This window comes from Glycine soja, chromosome 17, assembly GCF_004193775.1.
Source record: "Glycine soja cultivar W05 chromosome 17, ASM419377v2, whole genome shotgun sequence".
NCBI lineage: Eukaryota > Viridiplantae > Streptophyta > Magnoliopsida > Fabales > Fabaceae > Glycine > Glycine soja.
Genome location: NC_041018.1, coordinates 1,696,852 through 1,719,077, shown reverse-complemented (window position 1 = coordinate 1,719,077; position 22,226 = coordinate 1,696,852). Strand labels below are relative to the sequence as shown.

Below are 22,226 nucleotides of genomic sequence, written 5' to 3'. Positions count from 1 at the left end.
AAATTACATCCACACACACACACAAAAAAAAACATTCCAGAAAATTAATTCAAAATATTTTGTAATTAATGCATTTTTCTATTGAAAATAAAAGATGAAATCCAGAATTAAGAATCTAAAATTCATTTGCATACATTAATTCCATGTTAGTTGAATAATTTTTTTACTAATATTTATATATTTCATCCTTCAAACAAAAAGTAATCTCTTACAATGATTAGAGATAATCTAAAATGCATTTTTTCCCTTTAACATTTATGACAAACAGAAATCATATCCTTCACAACAGTGATGGAATATACATACTTATCGCTAAATAGTTTTCATCCACTCTTAACTGGAATTTTCCATCCATCATAACAAACATAAATTATTTCTTCAAAAAAATGAAAATTGTGGAAGTTGATAATGATTGCCTAATTGTTTGCTATAACTACGGACACTTTAAAATTTTAGGGCTTATACAACACAATAATTTTGTGCCCTGAAAATTAAAATGAAGTCAGTGGTTTGCCAAAGATTGATAATTGAAATCCTTTTGAGGTTGTCGTAAAGTCTTAAAAGTGTGTGGAAATCAGATTTAAAAGTAAGTGCTATAGATATGGTAGAGCTCCTTCTCGAATCTGAATTCATAATAGGTTTTTGTTCGCTCAGGCACGAACTAGTCGAGATGCATGTGGTGCCCTTTCTTTCATTCACATTGGTGAGGTTGATATTCCTACCAAGTTCTTTGTTGGTATGTATACGGTGGCATCAACTTACAAATCTATCATGTCCTTGGCAGGATTCTGTTGAGGCTTTTCGTTGGGACACAATTTGGAATAAAATTGTCGTGTTGAATGTGGTTATTTTTGTTTTGGAAGGCTTTAAAGGATAGGATCTCGTTGAAACAAAATTTGGCTTGTGGAGGAGGTGTGGTGTGTTGATTGTCAAGAAGCTCAAGAATCTACAAAGCATTTTCTAGGTCTGGCAAGAGTGTCTGAAGTGGTTGGGTTATAATATTGTTGTGCATAATGAAATCAACGATCATTTTCAACAATTTATGGTTCTTGTTCGGGGTTCATTCATTGATCATGAAGGGTGGCAATTGGTGTGGCTTGGGGTGATATGCACTCTATTACTAGAGCCACTGTCATCGCCTTCGATGCTAAATTGAGCCTTAGCATAATGATTTGCCATGTCATGTCGATTAAAGCAGTTTACCACCTACCTGACACATGCAAACGCAACCTGCGTGTTCTCCGCAAATGATAGTTGTATGTTTTTGTTAGAATGCTAGTAGAAGGGATTCAATTTTGACGCTGAACCCCATCCTCAGTGCCACCACCTGTGTTGTCGTGCAATACCCTCAATAGAGCCTCTTTGGCATGCAATGGTTGTTGCTTCGCTATGATTGGGAGGCACCACAAGTGATTGTCGATTTTTAGTGAAAACACTAAACTAACAAAAAAAACTAAATCTAAAAAAATAAAACAGATTTGACGAGAAGGAAGCATGGAAGGAGAAGAGAGACTTATAAAAAGAGAAGGTTTTGGTCTTTTGGACGATTCTAAAGTTTTCAAATAGATATTAAAAATTGTAGACCACCTGTGAACAATTGTACATAATCGTTAGATATATTTCACCACTGTTAGATACATCTTGTACTCTGCAGAACCTTATGAGTTTGTCTAAAAAAAGACTTAATTATTATTTTAATCTTCTAATTTGAGAGTCCTATTTTATTAGTCTCCTAAATTTAAATTCATTTTAATTCCTAAATTTTGACAAACTGCTCTAGTCATTAATCCCTCAATAATTGTCACTTAATTGTAATTTTTTTACCAATTTAAAAGACAAACAATAATTAAGCCTTAAAAACACAAACAAAAAGTATGACTAAAAAACACTAGGATGAAGAATTACAACATTAAATATGTTGAATTGGCTGCAGTTAAAATAAAATAAGCATCTAATCTATCGGTTTGTTAGTAAATTTACAAAATTTCAATAATCAAACATTATATTCAGGCCCACAAAAATCACGAGGCCAGTAGTGCTGGACTTGGGAAGTCACACCAGGCCATCACTTGAAATGTCAGCTAGGCCATATCAAAATCGCCACACCATCCAACCCCACTTTCCCAAAGAAAAATATAGGGCATACGTCCATTTATTTTTTCTTCTTCCCCTGTCACAATACCATAAAGTCAGCTTCAGGAAAATCGCAATGTGACTTCTGCGAAATCAAGATAACGATGTTATTAGCAAGATATATACCGAGCTCAAATAGTCATCCATGGTTAACTGCTTCCGCTTCTTCAGAGATGGACTCTCACTCTGTCTAGGCATGGAACGCTTCGATGGGGTCATGCTCTGTTGTTCGCCAAACTTGGTTAAAGCAACAGTTGAAATAAATGTTATTTAAGTCGGATATTTTAGGTTAAAATACGAACCTTAGCAGCAATTTTCTTCTCTTTACGAGCTTGCCTCTCCCTCTCATCATATTCTTGATTTTCCTTCTCTACCAGCCGAACGAGGGTGTCACACCTCCTTGTAATTTCCTGTGTTGTGCGAGACTTGACAAACCAATCAAATCGAAACAAGGGCGACATTCGAAAAGCTGCCTTCAACTCATCCCAATTACCATAGCCAAGTTTGTGAATCATACATATCTGCAAGTTTTAAGTAAAGTCAGACAACACAAGAATTCTGTTCGGAAAACACCAGACTAAACAAGGAACTGAACATGAACAAAAAGAAATGAATTTGGGCAAAAATAAAAACAAAAGGAAATAAAATTCACACCATGAATCGGTCACATTCTTCATTGTATAACTTTCCTTTGTTTTGTCCATATTGTATCTTCAATTCAAGCCAAGGATTCCTGTAGCGGTCCAACTTCTTCCCAATAGCTTTCATGATCTCATCTTTCCGGGATATTCTTGCCTCCCCTCTTTCAATGTTTTTAATAATTCTATCATAATCTACAAACCATAAACCAAAGTACACAAATCAGACAGACCCTTTATATTTTAATTCAAGCCATTTGGCAAATCAACACACATCAAACCCTTGATATTTTAATGAGAAACTAAATTCAGGCTTCATTTTTCAAATCAACACAACAAACCAAAAAGAATTAAGACAAAATGCACAGTAGTTAACTCAAAACACTCTACACTGCCCATATATCAAACCCTTAGTTATCACCCAATATCAAGCAAGCAAATTAATTTTCGTGAGAAATTTGAATGTAAATTACTGTTATGATTCTCATTTTGGATTCTGCAAAAGTACTTTTAGCTTTTACAACGTTCTACAAGAGATTACATTTTCATATTGGGTGTAACTTACCATTTAATTCCTTGTATCTTTCTTTGAAGACTTTTGCATATCTTTCAACTTCCTCTTGTGTTTTTCCTTCCATCTCAGAAGCAATACCTTTTATATCATTTCGGCCATACTTTTCACAGGCCCTAATGAAAGCATTAAAATCCTTCCGGCTCCATGATGAAAATCCCTATGTTTACCAAATTCCAGAATTTAAAAAATAATAAATAAATAGAAGTGTATAACCCTTGTTTATAAATTATAAAGAAATTTGCTCACCTCCTCTAGCAACTGCTCCTTTTCTTCTAACTCTTCGGCAGTCAATGGAACTCCCATCTCTAAACATTCAACATGTATGTCAGTTAATGAAGTAGTTAGGGTATGCTACGCTTCCATCCTATGGATGCTTAAATTACATTCTACTCCACTCTAATTTTATAAATTACACTCAGCCTCTTCTAAAGGATGAAATATGCTGCACTTTAGTTTAATGTAAACAATCCTTTTAGCAGTGATGAACAATTATGAATGACCCTCCTAGAAACATTTTTCATCTTTCAACTTCCAATGCCATTGAAAACTAAATTTGCACACCATACTATCTATATTCAATTTTAAGACTACAAAAAGATGTTCCAAACATCCTAACAATCAGCTTTGCAGCTTTACCCCTAAACCTTTATTTCATCTATTGAAATTCCAAAGTTGAATATAGAAGTTCAAAATTAGTCACGGTTGATGCTAGAGTCAGTGTTGGGAACACCCTAGAACAGCATGAGAACAGAATGTTTTTGTTAATATTGAATGACAACAAAGGTGTTGATAAATTAGAAAAGTTTATACTTTGTTATTCTGAATAAATTAGGAATATAAAATCTAGGATTAAGGAAAGGATTTGTCAAATCTCAAGTCATGGGATTTACCTTTGATTATAATTCCCAATGATTAAGGAATTTGTCTCCCTATATTTTCCTATTTAAAATGTATTACCCTGCTGTTACTTTTTTAATCAATAAAGCAAATATTCTACAGAAAGAATAGAATTCTCCCCACAACAGAGATAATTTCCAGTTCACAAATACTAACTTGAATGCTGTCTTTCCCCTCACATCATCATGTTTATGTATCGAACTTAACCATCTTACTAATTAACCAATCACTATAATTGTTCTTAGCTACTTTCACTACCATCTTTCAAGCAAATACCCTTTTTTACCCTTCTATCTTATAGAGAGAGAACATTCCTACGAGGCTTATTCAACCTAATATACACTAAAGTGTAACATGGGGGGAGGGAGTAGTGTAACCAAAGCATCTTTTAGAGGAGTAATTTACCCAATTAATTATATACAAATAAGGGAAAAGACTACAGTTTGTTGAGAGTACTTCCATACCTTCTGGTTCATCAACATCTATGGAATCTTTCACCTGATTCTTCTGATGTGTTTGCTGATTTTTTTAAAACAGCATATTAGCAGCAGCATTTATCACATTGAATAAGCTAAACCTGAAATTGTTTAATCAGTAAGTTTAGGTTACCTACCATGAGGTATCGAACTTCCTTTTCATACAGCTCACTCAGCCTGTGTGTGTTGAAAAACTGGAAGTCATGCCTGAAGGAAACAGAATTAAAAACTCAATCAAAATAGAACTCCATTAAAAAAAAGGAAAAAAAAAAAAAAAGGTTTGTATGAGAAGCATACAATTGAGGCATCCTAGGAATACGAGGCTCTTTTGGTTTAGTAAGACCACCTTGGCGCATTGTTTGCTTGAAGTATTCAGACTCTGAGTAACTAGAGTCAGAACCCCCCCCCCCCCCCCCAAAAAAAATAAATAAATAAATAAATAATAAGCAAAAATATACATCAGAGCAGGAAAATTTCAATAACTCAAGATACAGAATGAAGGCCAATGTTTACTTGCGCTTCCGTTCTCTTCTTGGTGGCTCGACCCAATTTTCACTCACAATTTTTTTGAAATCAAATTTGTTCTCTTCCTACATTTAAAGAAAAAATGCATACAGAGATTGGTTAAAAACACAAGAGGCAGGGCAGGGAGGTTGATGCAAAATTGAGCAATAAAAACACATATAGTCCATAGTTAGCAAAGATAATGTGTCAACTTACATTCTCATCGTCAAAATCATACAACTCAGCAGCTACAAAATGAAAAATATTAATGTTAGTAACTTCAAACTTCCTTACAAGTTAAAAGCCTATATTAGCTAAACAACCAGGAGTCAATTTTTTGCTTTTAAGCATGTTTAATAACAAATAAGCTTCACTAAACATAATAACTAGTTCATTCTTCCAAAAGAGTAGAAACAAGTGACTTGTAGCACTTAAGTATCTACAACCAAAATATACAAACAAGGATAATGACATATTAACTAGTTCATTCTTCCATCATAGGATAAGGTTTAAAAAGGATGAACACAAGGATGGCCCAACAAGGCTCCTCCACTATGACTCAAAGGTGCAGAGCAACACATAAAACTTGTGGATATACAGAAATTTAAACAACAAAATAGATTTTTAACATCATCAATCAAACCAACTTTAGCAAAGCCAGAAATTATATTCAAAGGTTACATACTGTCATCCATCTTAAATTTGATAGCATCTTCAGTAAATTTTTTCATCTTAGCATCAAGCTCAGCTGTTGCTTCCTCTCCTTTAGCAATAATTCTGTCAATATCCTCATCTGTAATTGTACTGTCCTTGGAACTAAAAACCATTTCAGCACCAAATCTAACCATTTGAAGCAACTCATCTTTATTAACAGCTGCATACACAAATAGATTGTGTACCATGTTATATAATCCATAAATCTAGCAACAAAATAATAAAAACGAAGATAAAATCCAGAAACCCTTACTCTTCTGTTCAGCTAATCGCCCTTGCTGAATCACCAGAGCATCAAGAGCAAGCTTTTTGTAAGCCCTTTCAATGACTTTTTCCTCAATCGTATACTGTGTAATTACCATGATATGAGACATTGACACAAATAGTAAATAACTAGGAAGCACAACACTTCAAAATGACTTCCAAACCAGTGTCAAACACATCTTGAAAACCTTTGAATATTCCTACCTTACATATTTTAATGATTTTGAGATTTTGTGCCAATACAAGATGCCACAATGCTTAGAAGTGTTTTATTGTATCTACAGTGATATGTGCTTACTTATGAAACATGGTGTCCTTATTCTAATTTGGTATTGGCCATTTATGCCAAAAAAGTATTAATTTTATCTGTTGTACTTAGGCTGAGTAATATATTTTTTAGAATTTTCTGTAGCTGCAGCCAAGTGACATCTTATAACTGTGTCCAGTGCTAGTATTAGTGATTTCTAGATAGAAGCCTAACTATGATGAACAGAATAACAAATAATAAGGTACAAAATTGTAAACCTCAGTGCAAAATCGGAAAACTTGAACTTCTTTCTTTTGACCAATCCTATGAGCACGATCCTGAGCTTGCAGGTCAACTTGTGGGTTCCTGTTATAACCACCAATTATCAACAAAAAGAATTAGTCATGAACTTATGGCACCGCTGCAAGTTAGAAGGCTGCTGACAATCAATATGAATACTTGCCAGTCACTGTCATAAAGAATAACAACATCAGCTGTAGCAAGATTAATGCCAAGGCCTCCAGCGCGAGTAGATAGCAAGAAGACAAATTTTTCACTTCCTGGTTTGTTGAAAGCCTCAATGGAAGCATCTCGATCATCTCCACCAGTATTGCCATCAATGCGACAATATTGGTATCCACAAAACATGAGATAATCTTCAAGTATGTCTAGCAGCCTAGTCATCTGGAGAAGAACCACAAATTAAGCAAGAATAGAACAAGTACACTAGGATGATTGAAATAACACAGTCATAGTTATCAGTGCCAAGAATCTTATTCTTACACAGAACTGACCTGTGAAAATATAAGGACCCTAGAATCACGTTCTTTTAGTTTAGGAAGTAACTTATCCAGTAGGACCATTTTACCTGCAAATGAAATGTTTTTAAGTAGAAAAAAATGATATAATCACAGATCTAATTGATCAGCCTAAAAAGGACTTTTGAAGTACTCTTACTGTAAACAAAGTTTACCAGCATTTGTAATGAGATGGTCTCCTGTTGTAAAGGGAGGGCCAGGTTCAGCACCCTGGAAGAGATATGGGTGATTGCAGCATTTACGTAGTTGCATTGCTATATTTAGGAGACGTTTCCGTTCTCCACCTGCATTCACAACCTCCAGATCCTTCTGCAGTAATGCCTTATAATACTGTTTCTGCATTTGCGACATGCCTACTTTGAGAATGGTTTCCTTTTTCGGTGGCAAACCTTTCTCAACATCTGACTTCAACCTTCGAAGGAGGAATGGACGGAGGACCTTAATTACACACAGAAAATGAAAACATTATTATACAACATTTTATCACAATAGACCCTTAACAATGAAGAAGCTTCAAGGCTTACCTTGTGTAGTTGTTGAACAACCTCATGTTCGTCATTTTCACCAGAGATTTGAAACCATTCATCAAAAGTTTCAGCAGAACTAAATATTTCAGGCAAAAGAAAGTTGAGAAGAGCCCAGAGTTCGTGAAGATTGTTCTGCAATATCAAAAGAAACAAATCACATTAATTACTTAAGTGTATTAACATTATCGCTTACACATGCAACCAATGAAAGGGAAATAAGATTCAGATTTCAAAATAATATATACCAAATACATTTTAGAAATTAAAAAGGACCTTAAGATCAAAAATAGGAAAACAAAATAACAAATATGTTTAGGGAAAAAACCATATCTGTCCATCCAACCAAAAACAATGAAAAACATATAAGACAGACAGATCACAAACTTACAACTCAATCCACCCTCTATTAGAAAACAGATAGAACAGTCCCTTTCATTTGAGAAATTATCAACCTTATATCTAATGAGATCATAATTCAATTACATGAAAGAAATGGCATGATGACATTTCTAAGTTAAGAGTCCAACAATTAAATATAAAATACTATAACAATAATAACAAGTTGACAACAAAGCCTTTTCCCAATTCCCATTAAGTGGGGTTGGCAACATGGAACAAACGAAGCAGTAATGTTGCCATAAGTATGTCTAAAAACAAATTATTGACCTCTAATCATTTACAATGGGGCTTCTACAGGTCTTCACCACACATGGTTAAACCACCCAAGGCAAGTTTCAACCATCTTTTCTACAATAGGTGCTGCTCCAGCTTTTTCCTCTGATGCACTCATTCCTACTCTTATGTAATCTACTTCTAAGTCTACTCATCTAACAACCCTACATTGAGTTTGAATTAAACACAGCAAATATTAAAAAATATTCCTTAAGATAACAACACCATTGTGTATCATAAACAAGTTATACCTGTAATGGTGTGCCAGTTATGAGGAGTCGATAGTTTGTATTGTATAGCCTCATTGTTTTGGACAAGAGTGAGTTCTCATTCTTGATTCGATGGGCCTCGTCAATAATTATGTAGCGCCAACTAAATCGCCGTAAAGCAGACTTCTCCTTGATTACCATTTCAAAACTTGTAACACACACATCAAACTTACCAGCAACGAGTAACTCCTCTCTTATGTGCTTCTGAAGTTATTTGAAACCATTAGACAAAAGCATCAGAAGCAAGCATTAATTGTAATCTTAAAACAAGTAATTTGGTTCAGCAAGGCTAGTCTTACCCTTTCGTCAGGATTGCCAAGGAACTTTACAGCACGTAAAACAGGGCAAAAGCGCCGAATTTCATTCATCCAATTTCCAAGAGTAGATTTTGGAGCAACCACCATATGAGGGCCTGTTATTCCTCTGAACTCATGTAAGTAGCCTAACAAAGATATTGTTTGTAATGTTTTGCCCAGCCCCTGAAAAACAATATATTTATTTATATTTCACCATGGCTTTTAACAATCAACTCATATTCCATCAAATTACATGTCAACAGGTACTTGTATTCATATGCAGCTACTTGAATGTGATTTATCTGAGGCCAGCATCTGCTACCTACCATTTCATCTGCCAGAATACCATTTATGCCATTCTCATACAATCGTATGAGCCAGTTTAGCCCAGCAAGTTGGTAATCCCTCATCTTCCCTTGGATGCCTGTTGAACGAACAAGCAATGTCAAATTCAAGTGACAAAAACATTAGATACGAATACAAAGAATCCACAAGTTAGACAAATAATCCCCAAAGTAAAAAAAATAAAAAATCAAGGGCAATCCATCAGATACTGGATAGCTATAAGCAACAAACAAGAAACCAACTAAAAGGAAGAAAAACCTTGCATATAAGAGTTTTTTTTCTTAAGAAAAAGTTTCTAGAATGTATCCAATTTTGGACACATGTGGCCCCTATGGAAACTCCAGTAACCAGAATGCAAGCCTTCTACCACTAGCAAAAAGAACCAGCTTAAATATTTGGCCAACCAATGCAACCTTAACCAGTTTTATAATATTGTTTTTATTTATTGACAAAAAAGCTGACATCTTAATATCCAGAAAATGAGCAGGTGCTATTATAGATTCAGGGGAAGTAAGGGGAGGAGGCACAAGCATAGCCACAAATGTAAGTAACCAAAGTAGAGTAATGTGCCCATCCAAGTATGCACATAAACAAGGAAAGAAAACTTACATGATGGTTGAGTCACCAACCGTGTATTTGCTAAGCCATCTTCTTCCCCTTTAAGGTATTCTTCATCTTCCTCTTCTTCAGTTACTTTTGATGCATGGCGACCTCTAAAATAGGTGGTGATTTAATGCGATGAGTTATTTTAAAATGCACAAGGTCAATATCAGATTAATCACAACTCTTTATTGATTGCTTGAACCTTGCCAACCACCAGTAGAAATTGAGGTACAAAATTCATTGTTCACCTTTTCTTGTGATTATTATAAGCCACTTGGTAACATTTTTCAAACACTCGGATAACATTTGAATGCATAAAATAATTATGAATATTTCAACCACCAGTATTCATGAATTTTCTGAAAGTACCTTCCCTTTGCCTTCTTTTGAGAAGATTGGTCACCCTTGGCAAAATGAGCAAACAGCTCAGTTTGCTGTAGGAGATAGTTCAATCTGCCCTTTCCTCTATTATTCTGCATCAAACATAACAGTTATTTATTTTAAAAAAATAAATGAACAAACCATAAAGAAGAAAAATCACCCAGTCATCACATTTACAGTAAATAATTAACACACACACACACCATATCAGCATCAATGGTCGCATTTTGTGCATCCAATATCTCCTGAACTTTCTGTTTCTTCAGTTGTTGCATTTCTCTCAATCTGGCCTTCTCACGCTTGCTAACTTCCGGATCAACATTACTCTCATCCTACACCGAAACAGTTAAAAAAACACAACACAACATTAAAACCACACTTCAACGGACAAACACAGTGCATGAAGCGAAATACCTAGGGCAAACGAAAACATCAAAATTGCAGCTCACAAAGCGAGATCAGAACGAGTAGCAAATGAAAACATCAAAACGTAGCGCACAAAAACTATCGCAAACGAAAACGTGAAAAAGCAGTACATGGCTAAATCCGAGAAACACAAATGAAAAAAACGAAAATGTAAGGTAAGGTTTAACCTGTTTATCCTCGTCGTCGTCTTCAGCGGCTTCATCCGGCGAATTATCGTCGTCATCGGAGCTAACGTAGCGAGCCACCGCTTCGAGCTCCTCGTCGTCATCTTCGATCTCGTGGTTGGCGGCGGCGGCGGAGGCCTCCTCCTTTTCCTCTTCGGAGGAAAATTCGTTCGAAACCTGCGTCTTGGAGGGCCTCCCCATTGGTACTTTTTTTCAGATCAAGGGTTTCGCAAAGAGTGTCCTTTGGTTTAGGTGTGAGGAGAGAGAGAGAGCGCGAGCGAGGTTTTTATTTTAAAGCGTGATGAAAATTGTACGTGGGGTGGTCAAGACGTTTATGACCGTGGGATTTCAAAAGTGGGATCTGCGGCTCCAACAAAGTGGAAGCGAACCGAATATTTCGCGCCAATAATGAGATTTGGGGAAACGTAATTTTCCCGCTTGCATTTCATGGAAATGGGTCGGTTAGATTTGGGCCAGAGTCGCTGGCCCACACCTTTTCTACTTCGCCCACTTTTCATATCCAGAGAATAAAAAAAAAAAAAACCTGGGTCAGTGGTATTTTATATGCTCTTCAGTGATTCAAATATTCAATGCTTATACAAATTATTATTTTTTCCCTTAATTCTTAGAGAAAGTAATTGTACGATTTTTGTCTTTTGAGACTTTAACCATGAAAACTAGATTCTTCCAATATTATAATTATACGATTTTGATTTTTATCTAATAAATATTTGGACGTTGCTTAGTTACATTTTTTTACTACTCTTAATTACAATATTAGAAAAAAAAAATCAAAAGAATAGCCGCTGCGTTAGCATGAGTGTTAGAAGGGACTGATCTACATCGCCGTCTATGCACACAATTGTCTTTATAAAGTAAATTATCTTACTTAAATATAATAAATAATTAGTGTTTTTGCTACACAGAATAAATAGGTGCTATTTACACAAAATAATCTAAAAATAAAAAATTGCAAAACATAAAATAAAATAAATGACCAACAATGATTAACATAGATGATAGTAATTTATATTCCATAATCAAATGATTCAAGATTTGAATGAATTATGTTTTGAGAAAAATGTTAATCATTTTTAAAATCAACACACAAGAAGGTATGACACTACCAATTTTTAGAAAATAAAAACACTTTTAAAATAAAATACAAAAATAATTAATTAGCGAGGAGAGAGATTGATACTTTTGTGAGAAAAGAGAGATTGTAAGGATTAAAGAAGTAAGTGTTACCAAATAAATACGAGAGAAATAATTGATTTTTTCTAAAATATATTATTAATCAGCTAATTAAAATTGGTTGATAGTGGATAATTAATGAGACTTGGGTTACATTTGATAAAATTAATTAAAAAGTTAACTAAAAGTTAGAAAGTCAGCAAAAAGAATTGTAAATTAAAAAATTAGTTTATTAAATTATAATATTCAATAGAACTAACTGAAAAGTCTAAAAAAAAACAATAAAATCATTATTAATTCAAAAAAGGTAATCAATAAATTTGATAAATATATTAAGAATAAAAAAAACTAAAAAATGACGTTTTAAAAAATATTAATTCAAGTGACATTTTAAAAAATGTTAAAATCTAATGAAAAATTGTTAAAAAACTTATTTATCAAAAAGAAAAATGAGTTTTTTTGGTCAATAAAAAAAATTAAAAATTAGTTAAAATATCTTGTCGAACATAACTTTATCTTAACTTATGCAAGTTAGAAAAATCATTTTCATAATTATGATAAAAAAAATATTATCATTTATTTTTTATATATAGGACCAAATGTAATAAGAAGTAATATATGGCATAAATTAAATCTTAACTTTTTTAATTAATGAAAATTAATTATCTTATATTGCTATATTATTTTGAGTTTAAAAAAAAACTCAAAAAATAAAATTTTGCTTACTTGATTTGTGTTTATTAACTTGACAAATAATGTGTTTTTGTTCAAATGGTATCTTTTATGTTTTGTATTTTTTAAATGAATTAGAAGATGTGATGGAGAATTTAAATTTTTTCTTATAAGCACTGCAATTAGTTAGGATATTTGATTTGACAGTGAAACTTAATATATTTTTACAAGTTAAATCTTAGTCACGTTTAAAATTTTATCTCTCCCTAAAAATGAATTATTTAATAATTGAATTCAATTTTCTTTCATAAACATAACACATCTTACCACTGAGTTAGATCCTGTAGCTTGAATTTAAACCTTTACGAGTACTCTTAAAACAAAACAAAAAAAAAAAACAAAAACTTTACAAGTATATTAAGTTCACCATGCTTTTGCGTACCCATATTCCTACGAATCAAGAGAAGATATTGTAGCTCAAACTTGATTGTGTTTACATGTAGAGGAAAGCTCATACATGACATTCAATCTTTAGTTTAGTCTTACACTTCAAGTTTGAATATAAAAAATTTAAATATTTTACTTCGAGAAAAAAAAGTTATGCATTGATGATGTAGATTTATTTTCATAATTATACAATTACAAATTATCATATATGATAAATTTATCAATTTTTAAAATAAATATCTTAAAGTAATTTAAATAATGATTTGTAATTAAATAATAATGGTGCACATAGAAATTAGACTTCAATTTTTTTTTTATTATGTTGGTACGTTTGTTTTTCCATGAGTTTTAAAATTAACAAGTTTGTCTGAATTTGTTTATAAAGTATTTAACTTTTTTTTATAAACGACAACTTGCTTTTATTTAATATGTACAATACACAAGATAAATATTTTTATATAACTAAAATTTATAACAAATAATATTTTTAATATATAAATTATATTATAATTGAAAATAATGATAAATAAATATTTTTGAACGTATAAAATAACTTTATCAACTTAACTCAAATCAGTGTAGACTAGATTCAAAGTAATTTGGGATAGCAAGGGTTTAAGCAAAAGTAAAGTAAAATAAAAGCCCTCAAATAATATGTATCAGTACAGGGTTAATTTAAGGAAAATTAAGGATGCTAGTCGCTGGAGTTTCAATGCTTTAAAATATTAGAAATTGATTAAAATTCATGTCATATCCCCATAAATATACATACTCGACACTGTATCCAAGCTATTTCCAACTTAATTAGCTTTAGAAACACCCTGGACTTTGCAAGTTGCAATGCAACCAGAATAATTTGTGTGTCACCTCTCTAATCACATTTTATTGTTTTTCTGGTTGTCTAACTCTCCGTGGTTCCTGCATCACAAATATATATATATTGGTTAATTCATCACAATTAGTTATGATTTAACTAATTAATTAACATGCGAACTTTTGTTGACCCTACAAACCTTTTCAACTTTCAAATCCTTCTGTTCACTTTAGTTTGCACCTTTGGTTTCTCCTTCCTTGACCAAAGTCTTTTCCTGCTCTGTTGTTTCTTTGGTTTCTTCTTCCTTATCCAATGTCTCTTCTTTTGTGCCTATGCTCTCTTCTTCCTTCACCAAAGCCTCTTCATCTGTGTCTTTGCTTTCTTCTTCCTTCACCAAAGGCAAAGTCTCTTCCTTTATGCTCACATCCACTGGACACGTACAATTAAAAACATTTTTTTAGGGTTATAAACAAATTAATTTTAATAATATAATTCAAGTGAAAAAAAGAAATCCAATGAGAGGGTTATCTGTGATTAAAATTAAATTTGATTAGATAAACACTCACTAATATTCTAATAACTAATTCGTGCATAAATTAACTGATAGAAATTCTCTCGTTTAGCATGTTCATAAGCTAATTAAATAATTTTAACCTGTGAATGAAGTTTAATTAATTTGCCGTTATTATTTTCTTCTTATACAATAGTTATTGAGATGTTTATTAGGCAAATACAAGAATGAAAGACCTAAAGGTTGGATCATCTTTACACACCTTCATATTTGTTTTCTTCCGTTGGTTGTTTCTCTTCTGCAACAGCAACAGCCTTCACTTCCTATTCATTTTTTTCCAACAATGAAACGTCTTTTCCACGTTGAGACTCGTCATTTGGTCCTTCAGCAACAACAACTTCCGGTGCCTCGTTCTCTTCAGCTTCAGCTTGTGCACTCTTCTCCAATGCTTTATCTTCTTGCTGTACCTTTGTTATCCCAGCAACGTCGTTGGACTCATCACCACCCTTGCCTTCAACTCCAATCTCCTTGACATTTTCCTTGTTCTTCTCTTCCACTTCTAAACTTACATTGTCAACATTAGCGTCGTTGTTTTTGTCCACGGTTTGAGTCTCATTATTTTCCTTGGAATTGACAGTGGATTTCTTGCGTTGGAGAACGGTGTTTCCAGAAGCTACATCGTGTTTAGATTTCCCACAACCCATTTTTCTTTTGTGTGAACGAATTTGTTTGTGGGAAACAAAAACACGAATAGAGAGAGAAAGCAAGGAAAGGTTGATGTGAAGGTTGGAATTAATCCCTCTTGGCGTTATATGAATGAAGGGTTTGGGACAGGGATGGTTTTTATGTTGTTGTTATGGTTTAGAGGTGGAGCTATGGCCTGCATGGGGTAATTTGATGTCAATTGGATCCAAACCGTTCTTCTCGTTGTCTTGTATAAGCAACTTTAGTTGTTATCATCGAATGACAATTATTTTGGACCAATACAATTATTATATAATGATGATAACTAGGAAACAGGCAACCTTGGCAACAATTTCAATGTTTTTTTTTCGGTTCCGATTCCACTCCCCGACTGGGTACGCTTGAATGCATGGAGTCCGGTGGTTAATTAATTAGTTAATAATGAACCAAAGTCGTATGAATGGCAACTGAATATTGGTTGTTTGGAAGTTATAGGATAGAATGGTTAAGGAATATCCAATCCAGTTTAAATATATAGAATCCAATATTTCATGTACAGTTCAATTTGAGGGATCGGTGCAAAACAGTTTTTCTTTTTACAGTTGGTGCATAACAGTTTTTCTTATTTCAATTGTTATAGTTATATATTTACCATATACTAGTTTTTTTAACTTTTTCTTTTTATCCATTCGTTTCGAGACAGTGTTGCTCTTCAACGTGCTTTTACTTCAAGATTTGAGTAGGAGCTACAAATTCTTCCCGTGTGTCCTTGTTTGTGGAATTTAGCATCAAAATCACCCGTCTCATGCCTCATTTCCCGTCTGATCCAATAAGATTTCGTCACGTCATTTTAATGATTACAGCTCACCCATAACAAATGATTAACATCCTTAAATAAAATCTTATTCGTATTAATGTCATGATGAAAAATATTGAATTATAATTATGAGAATATTTTTGAGTTATTTTTAGGTTATGTTTAGAGATAGTTTACACGGAGGGGAAAATGTGATATTGGAAGTTAAATATATAAATCACATTTTATTTTATTATTTATAAAAACGGTATTATTATTTTAACCTTCTTATTTTTGTTCGATCTAAAATTATTTCATTTGTTCCTTTTAAAATCTTCCAAGCTAGCAATGCCTTGGTACATAAGATCGGGTAATATTGGCATTTTGAAGTAAGGGATCATTGTCATTGTCATAAATCTATAGATAAAATACGTTACTAAAAAGGTAAGTTAGATCCAGGAGATTGATGGTGTTAATAAAATATTTGTTCGGGGCATGGTTACAGCCGTTTATTTAATTTATCTTGATAGATTATTTATTCTGCAAGTCTAGCTTTTAGTTTTGAGTCATCAAAGATGAATTATTTTTGGACTCTTATGCAGACTGGTTAAGCTAAATCGTACGTTATTGATAATTTTAAAATATTCAATTATTCAGGTGTACAAAACAAAAAGTGGATGACAGGTTGATAATTAACTAAAGATAGTACTGTATACTGTACTTAATGAAATAAGAAGGTTATCAAAACGGATTGCATTTTAATGCCCGTATCAAAGTTGTTTCGCAACTTGTTTGCCAAATCACTCCATACGGATTTTACAACCTTCTAGTTTTGGTCCCAAAACTATTTAAAATAGTAGTGTCTCTATAGGTAGATGAGTAATGTTAAATCATTCTAAATTTTAGGAAAAAATTAAACTTTTTTTTCTATTTAGGGAAAAATGTATTTTTTTATTTTCTTAAATTTATACTTTTAATTTTCTTATTTTTTAATTAAAAAATTGTTTCCTCAGCTTTTAAATATATGATTTTAGTCTCTTGATCAATTTCAAACTTATTGATTTTATACTTTTTTAATAAATTAAACTTGATTATAATTAAACAATTTAAAAAAAATTATCATCCAAATAATGAACAAACGCATATTAGTCAATATATACAAAGAACATAGGTTAACGTTTGAAATTGACTATAAGGATTAAAATTGTGAATTTTTAAAAAATGAAAATGAAATATCTCAATTAAAAAAATGAGAAATTAAAGAGGGTGTAATCAATTAAGATTTCAAAGGATTTTAAAAGTTTTCTTTTTGAAAAAAATATTAAGATATTCAATCAAGATTTTTAAATAATACAAAAAGTCTTTTGGTATTCATTCAATTCTATAAGGACTTTTAAAAATCCAATAAAATTGGTTGGTATTCAATTAAGATTTTGTATAACTTAAAAAAAGTCTTCTAATATTTCAAAATATATAAATTTCAATGAATTCTTTTTTAAGGTAGATTTTAATGAATTTCAATATTTCTTTTAGTAGAAAATACCCATTAAACAATTATAGCCAAATCCTTGAGATTTTATGAGACTTCCTTTCTTTTTTTGTCAATTGACATGTTTTTATTTTTTCATCTCACAAAATCCCTTGTCTTTTTGTTGAAAGTGATAGACATTCATAATTTTTGTTTTACTTCTTCGACCAATGGTCAATGAATGTGAGATATGTAAAATCTCATAAGTTCGATGGATTTATGATATTTTGATTTCATACTTATACATATAAATCAATGTGAATATATATGAATATGAATAATATATAATTTTAATGGCACTGAGAAATTAATTCATGTATGAGTAAATAAATATACAAATAAAATTTGAAATTGAGAATTTTTTTGTTTGACTTGATCATTATTGTGGAAATGATTTCAAGCATCCATGTTACTCACAAACATTATGTTATATAATTATTATATAATTAATATGATTGATGATTGAAGGGGAATAAATTTATTGTGTTTGTAAACATGTAAAGGGAAATTGATTTCTTATGTAGCATGTTTAGAGTTTCTTATATAAGATGAATTTTATCTAAAGTGTTAGATGAGTAAAATTTATGAATCTTTATCAATAATTTAGAATTTTTTTAAAAAAAAAATTTATAGAGCCTTTTAAAATTTTAAAAATCCATAATGTTATTTTAAATCTTATGTATGCATATTTAATAAATTCAAACGGCAAAATCATAATCATAAATTCTTTTCAAAAATCTCAAAAGTCATTGTATTTTTACAAAATATTTTTAAATTTATAAGATTTTGTAATGCTAAAATAATATTTTAAAATCATAATCTAATGTATCTCTTAAAATTGTGATTTTTTTAAAAATAAAAAGAAAAAATATATATATTAGCCTATTTTTTATCATAAGTATTGAATGAAAAAAATAAAATCTTTTATTGTTTTGAAAATATAAAATATATTAAAAACTTACCATTAAAAAATAGTAAGAAGATATGTGAAAAGATATATTAGGCAGTAGACTGTCTGAATGTGTCTAGTTAATTATGTGAACTCATGGCATGTGTGTCACGATGTTCCATTGAAACTAACAGATGTTCCATTAAAGTTGAATGATTAAGAAATTACTCCAATGTGTGTGAAATTGAGTGACTTGGTTTTGTAGATCTCTGGTATCCCAAGTGGGCGATCCTACAGCGATATTCTCTTCTCTCCTCCTATGCGCCTTATCTCATCCCAAGTGGTCATTCTCTTTTTCTCTATCACTGCTGCCTGCAAACAAAAGATATTTATATTGCATTAAAAAGATGAAAAAAAAGGGCAAGAGTGTGTGGTCCTTTTAAGTTGAACATGATGGAATGGCCGTCTTTCTCTTTTGGGTATCTTCCCAAATCAGGAAACACTTTCTCATCTTCCCTTTCCCAGTTTCACACCCTACCTCATGGAAGGCTCTGTCAACGAACGTCTTCATTTTGGGAAGATTGGATATGGGTATTCTCTTTTTCTTTGGTCTTTCCATTCATTTCCATATCTTCACTCTTTTGTTTTGATGACAGATGCAATCATTACAGGAGAAGATGCAGGATTCGTGCTCCCTGCTGCAACGAGATCTACTCATGCCGTCACTGTCATAACGAGGCCGCGGTATTTCTTTCTTTCTCCTTTATTTTTACTTCAAATTATTTGCCTTTTTGCTTTTATCTCATCTGGGTTGGTCTTGTTTTCCCAATCAGAGCTTGTTGAAGAATCCCTTTGATCGCCACGAGCTCGTTCGCCAAGATGTTAAACAAGTACGATAATCACTGTTTTTCATTTTTTTTCTCTAATATATCTATTCATGTAAGTGATGAATTGGGGTTGATGAGTGAGACTAATGCACTTTTTACATCTTTTTGCCGTTTCAGGTTATTTGTTCAGTTTGTGACACTGAGCAACCTGTATGTTTTTTTTTTTCGATTTTAAACTTCAATTATTCATTTACTTATTTTTTGGTAGAGGGGTGGTTTGGATAAGCTCCTGATTTCACATTCCCTTTTGTTCCTTGTGAAGGTTGCTCAAGTTTGCACAAACTGTGGCGTCAAAATGGGAGAATATTTCTGCAACATCTGCAAATTCTTCGATGATGATGTAATGCTTCACTGAACTGAATAAATCTGCAGTGTCCGATTATTTTATACTTCTTGAATGTGATTGATCTATTTCTACTTTGGCCCTTATTTTACTTTTTAGAGATGGACTAACTAGACTGAACATGTTGTATGGTCCTCCTGGATTTTGATTGTGAATTATTGTTTTAGTGTTTTCTGATGATGCTGACATGCGTTTACTGAATATGCAGGTTGAGAAAGAACAGTTTCACTGTGATGATTGTGGGATCTGCAGGTGCGTTAGCTGATGACCATGCTGTGTTTGAGTATATCCATCTGTTATGTCATGTTCACAATTAAGTTGCCTAAATTTTTAGCATGCAAACTAATTTAGTGATGAAATTTGGAAACAGGGTTGGTGGTCGAGATAATTTTTTCCACTGCAAGAAGTGCGGTAGGCATTTTCACCAAGGCGGCCACTATTGTAGCTTATTTATTGTTTCTTTGGCATTTCCCCCGCCCTATAAAATGATTGTATGCATATTAATGGCAGACTCAAAGTTTTTATTTTGAGAAGTACATAAGTTGATGACATGATACTAGACAGATCTACCTCATTTTGGTATAGGCTAAAGTCGACAACTTTGGCTAGTCAATATCAAGGAACACATTTTAAATCCATCCCCTGATATATACTATCATTTAAATTTTTTAGATTTTTCAGTTTTAATTGCTCTGTAAAATTAAATTTCATTTTGGTTCAGTGATTGTGAAGCACATGTTCTTACTGCTCATCCGCTCATATGAGATTAGAGTTTGAACAGAGTACCCTCTCTAAGAATAGTTTGTCCTGCATTCTTCTATGGTGGATTATTCGAGACGTATGAATCTAGAGGCTGATCTGATAACATGTCACATTAGTTACTGAATGGATTTCTTTTTTTATTTCTTTTGGTGACAACTAACAAATGAAATAAATCGTTCAATACTTTTTTTGTGCAAGGATTTTTATAGTGATGAACATTTTGTGATCTGCAGGGTCTTGTTATGCAGTTGGTCTGCATGATAATCATTTATGTGTGGAGAACTCCATGAGGCATCACTGTCCCATTTGTTACGAGGTGCATGCTTCATTCCTTCCTTTTCCCTGGCTTAAGTTCTCAGCCAAACATAGAATTTCTTTTTTGTGTCATTGGAAACTTTAGATTAACATGCTAGTGATGGGACTTCATTATGTTTGTGTAGTACCTTTTTGATTCATTGAAAGATGTCATTGTTATGAAATGTGGTCACACAATGCACCATGAATGTTACCTGGAGATGATAAAAAATGACAAGTGAGTTTCTTAAATCTTTGAAAATTCTTTGGTCTATAGACATGACATCTGCTTAACAAGTAACTTGCTTTGGTACATGGCTCAGATATTGTTGTCCCATATGCTCCAAGTCAGTGATTGACATGTCTAAGACATGGAAGAGAATTGATGAAGAGGTAGCTGATTTTAAAGCACATAGATGTTTTCCTTTAAAATTGATTTATAGATTTTATATCATGCAATTAGCTAGTCAAGAATATTGCTTACATAAATATTCTGCTTCAGTTGAGTTAGGATTTTTTTCTGATCTTTTTATTTTCTTGTGATATTAGATTGAAGCAACCGTCATGCCTCAAGATTATCGAAACAGGAAGGTAAGGTTCACTCTTTGAAATGCTTCTAATAAAAAATACCTTTTACCTTTTGAGCATGAATACACCTTTTGTCCTTTATTCCTATATAAAAAACAATTAAGTTGATATTTACGAGAAAGCTTACCCATGTAATATATGGATGATGCCATTTTATAGGATGTGTTGAAACCAAACAGAATCCTCTTGTGCATATCAATTATACATGTATATATCAATATAACTAAGCATCTTCTTACCAAAAGACTAAGAAGGTTCCATTGCAGGTTTGGATACTATGTAATGACTGCAATGACACAACAGAAGTTTACTTCCACATTCTTGGCCAAAAATGTGGTCACTGCAGATCATATAATACCCGCACAGTTGCACCTCCAGTTCTTCCCCAATGACCAGATCTCTTGGGTTCAAGAAGGGAACACTGTCAGCAGAAAGTTAAAGTTAGCACCCTGTTATTACTATGGAGGGTTATTGAATTAATTGAGCATCAAAAGTGATTGGTGTATTGTGTCCTAGATAGTTTTCTTAGGTTATTCTTCCTCCAACATATGGAGTGGGATTGTTGTCTCTTGGTTATTTATTGGGCAGGTATAAACATCTTTATACTGTAATAGAGGGAAAACATTTTTCCCGTCATGAATTGCTGGTAATAGTGATGCATTGATACTTGATGATTGATTGCATTGTCGGCCATAGTGGTTTTCTATAATTTGGTTGATGTTATTTGATCCTTGTAGTCTGTCTCGCACATTGGGATAAACTGTGATTGTTAGTTTTGATCATTCTATTCTCAATTACAAATGTAGAAATAGTCGTCTTTTGAGGTTAAATTGGCCATTCCTTACACAGTTGAATGAATTGAAACTCAT

At 32.5% G+C, this 22,226-nt stretch overlaps 3 protein-coding genes across 4 annotated transcripts; 1 reads left to right on the top strand and 2 right to left on the bottom strand.

The window, feature by feature from the left end:
* Positions 1 to 1,868: 1,868 nt before the first annotated feature.
* Positions 1,869 to 11,246, bottom strand: LOC114392085 (ISWI chromatin-remodeling complex ATPase CHR11-like). The gene is made up of 25 exons (XM_028353118.1): positions 10,952 to 11,246; positions 10,562 to 10,690; positions 10,347 to 10,450; positions 9,984 to 10,087; positions 9,356 to 9,453; positions 9,033 to 9,212; positions 8,716 to 8,937; positions 7,790 to 7,924; positions 7,421 to 7,703; positions 7,242 to 7,315; positions 6,911 to 7,131; positions 6,726 to 6,813; positions 6,190 to 6,283; positions 5,908 to 6,096; positions 5,439 to 5,470; positions 5,232 to 5,308; positions 5,016 to 5,105; positions 4,856 to 4,925; positions 4,707 to 4,761; positions 3,592 to 3,650; positions 3,337 to 3,502; positions 2,788 to 2,966; positions 2,436 to 2,654; positions 2,260 to 2,355; positions 1,869 to 2,170 (listed from the first exon to the last, which is right to left on the bottom strand). The coding sequence occupies exons 1-25, from the start codon at positions 11,147 to 11,149 to the stop codon at positions 2,153 to 2,155; spliced, it is 3,180 nt and encodes a 1,059-aa protein (XP_028208919.1). The 5' UTR covers positions 11,150 to 11,246; the 3' UTR covers positions 1,869 to 2,152.
* Positions 11,247 to 14,854: 3,608 nt separating this feature from the next.
* On the bottom strand, positions 14,855 to 15,317 carry LOC114392087. The gene has a single exon (XM_028353122.1). It carries the CDS (start codon positions 15,288 to 15,290, stop codon positions 14,910 to 14,912), a length of 381 nt encoding a protein of 126 aa, XP_028208923.1. The 5' UTR covers positions 15,291 to 15,317; the 3' UTR covers positions 14,855 to 14,909.
* Positions 15,318 to 18,728: 3,411 nt separating this feature from the next.
* On the top strand, positions 18,729 to 22,187 carry LOC114392086 (E3 ubiquitin-protein ligase MIEL1-like). Of its 2 annotated transcripts, none has more exons than XM_028353121.1 (12): positions 18,729 to 19,074; positions 19,155 to 19,227; positions 19,317 to 19,373; positions 19,488 to 19,520; positions 19,633 to 19,710; positions 19,922 to 19,965; positions 20,084 to 20,124; positions 20,709 to 20,791; positions 20,916 to 21,007; positions 21,093 to 21,162; positions 21,319 to 21,360; positions 21,624 to 22,089. In XM_028353121.1, the coding sequence occupies exons 1-12, from the start codon at positions 19,025 to 19,027 to the stop codon at positions 21,747 to 21,749; spliced, it is 789 nt and encodes a 262-aa protein (XP_028208922.1). In that variant the 5' UTR covers positions 18,729 to 19,024; the 3' UTR covers positions 21,750 to 22,089. The 2 variants fall into 2 exon arrangements, with proteins under 2 accessions (XP_028208922.1, XP_028208921.1); XM_028353120.1 differs by having other exon boundaries at positions 18,730 to 19,074; positions 19,140 to 19,227; positions 21,624 to 22,187.
* Positions 22,188 to 22,226: the final 39 nt, after the last annotated feature.

Coding starts and splice junctions, on each gene's coding strand:
- LOC114392085 (XM_028353118.1), bottom strand. CDS start 11,149: ATGGGGAGGCCCTCCAAGACGCAGGTTTCGAACGAATTTTCCTCCGAA. Junction 10,088..10,346: donor CAAAAGAAGGCAAAGGGAAG/GTACTTTCAGAA, acceptor CACCTATTTTAG/AGGTCGCCATGCATCAAAAG. Junction 7,925..8,715: donor TAACTGGCACACCATTACAG/GTATAACTTGTT, acceptor TTGATATTGCAG/AACAATCTTCACGAACTCTG.
- LOC114392087 (XM_028353122.1), bottom strand. CDS start 15,290: ATGGGTTGTGGGAAATCTAAACACGATGTAGCTTCTGGAAACACCGTT.
- LOC114392086 (XM_028353120.1), top strand. CDS start 19,025: ATGGAAGGCTCTGTCAACGAACGTCTTCATTTTGGGAAGATTGGATAT. Junction 19,374..19,487: donor TTCGCCAAGATGTTAAACAA/GTACGATAATCA, acceptor TTGCCGTTTCAG/GTTATTTGTTCAGTTTGTGA. Junction 21,163..21,318: donor GGAAGAGAATTGATGAAGAG/GTAGCTGATTTT, acceptor TTGTGATATTAG/ATTGAAGCAACCGTCATGCC.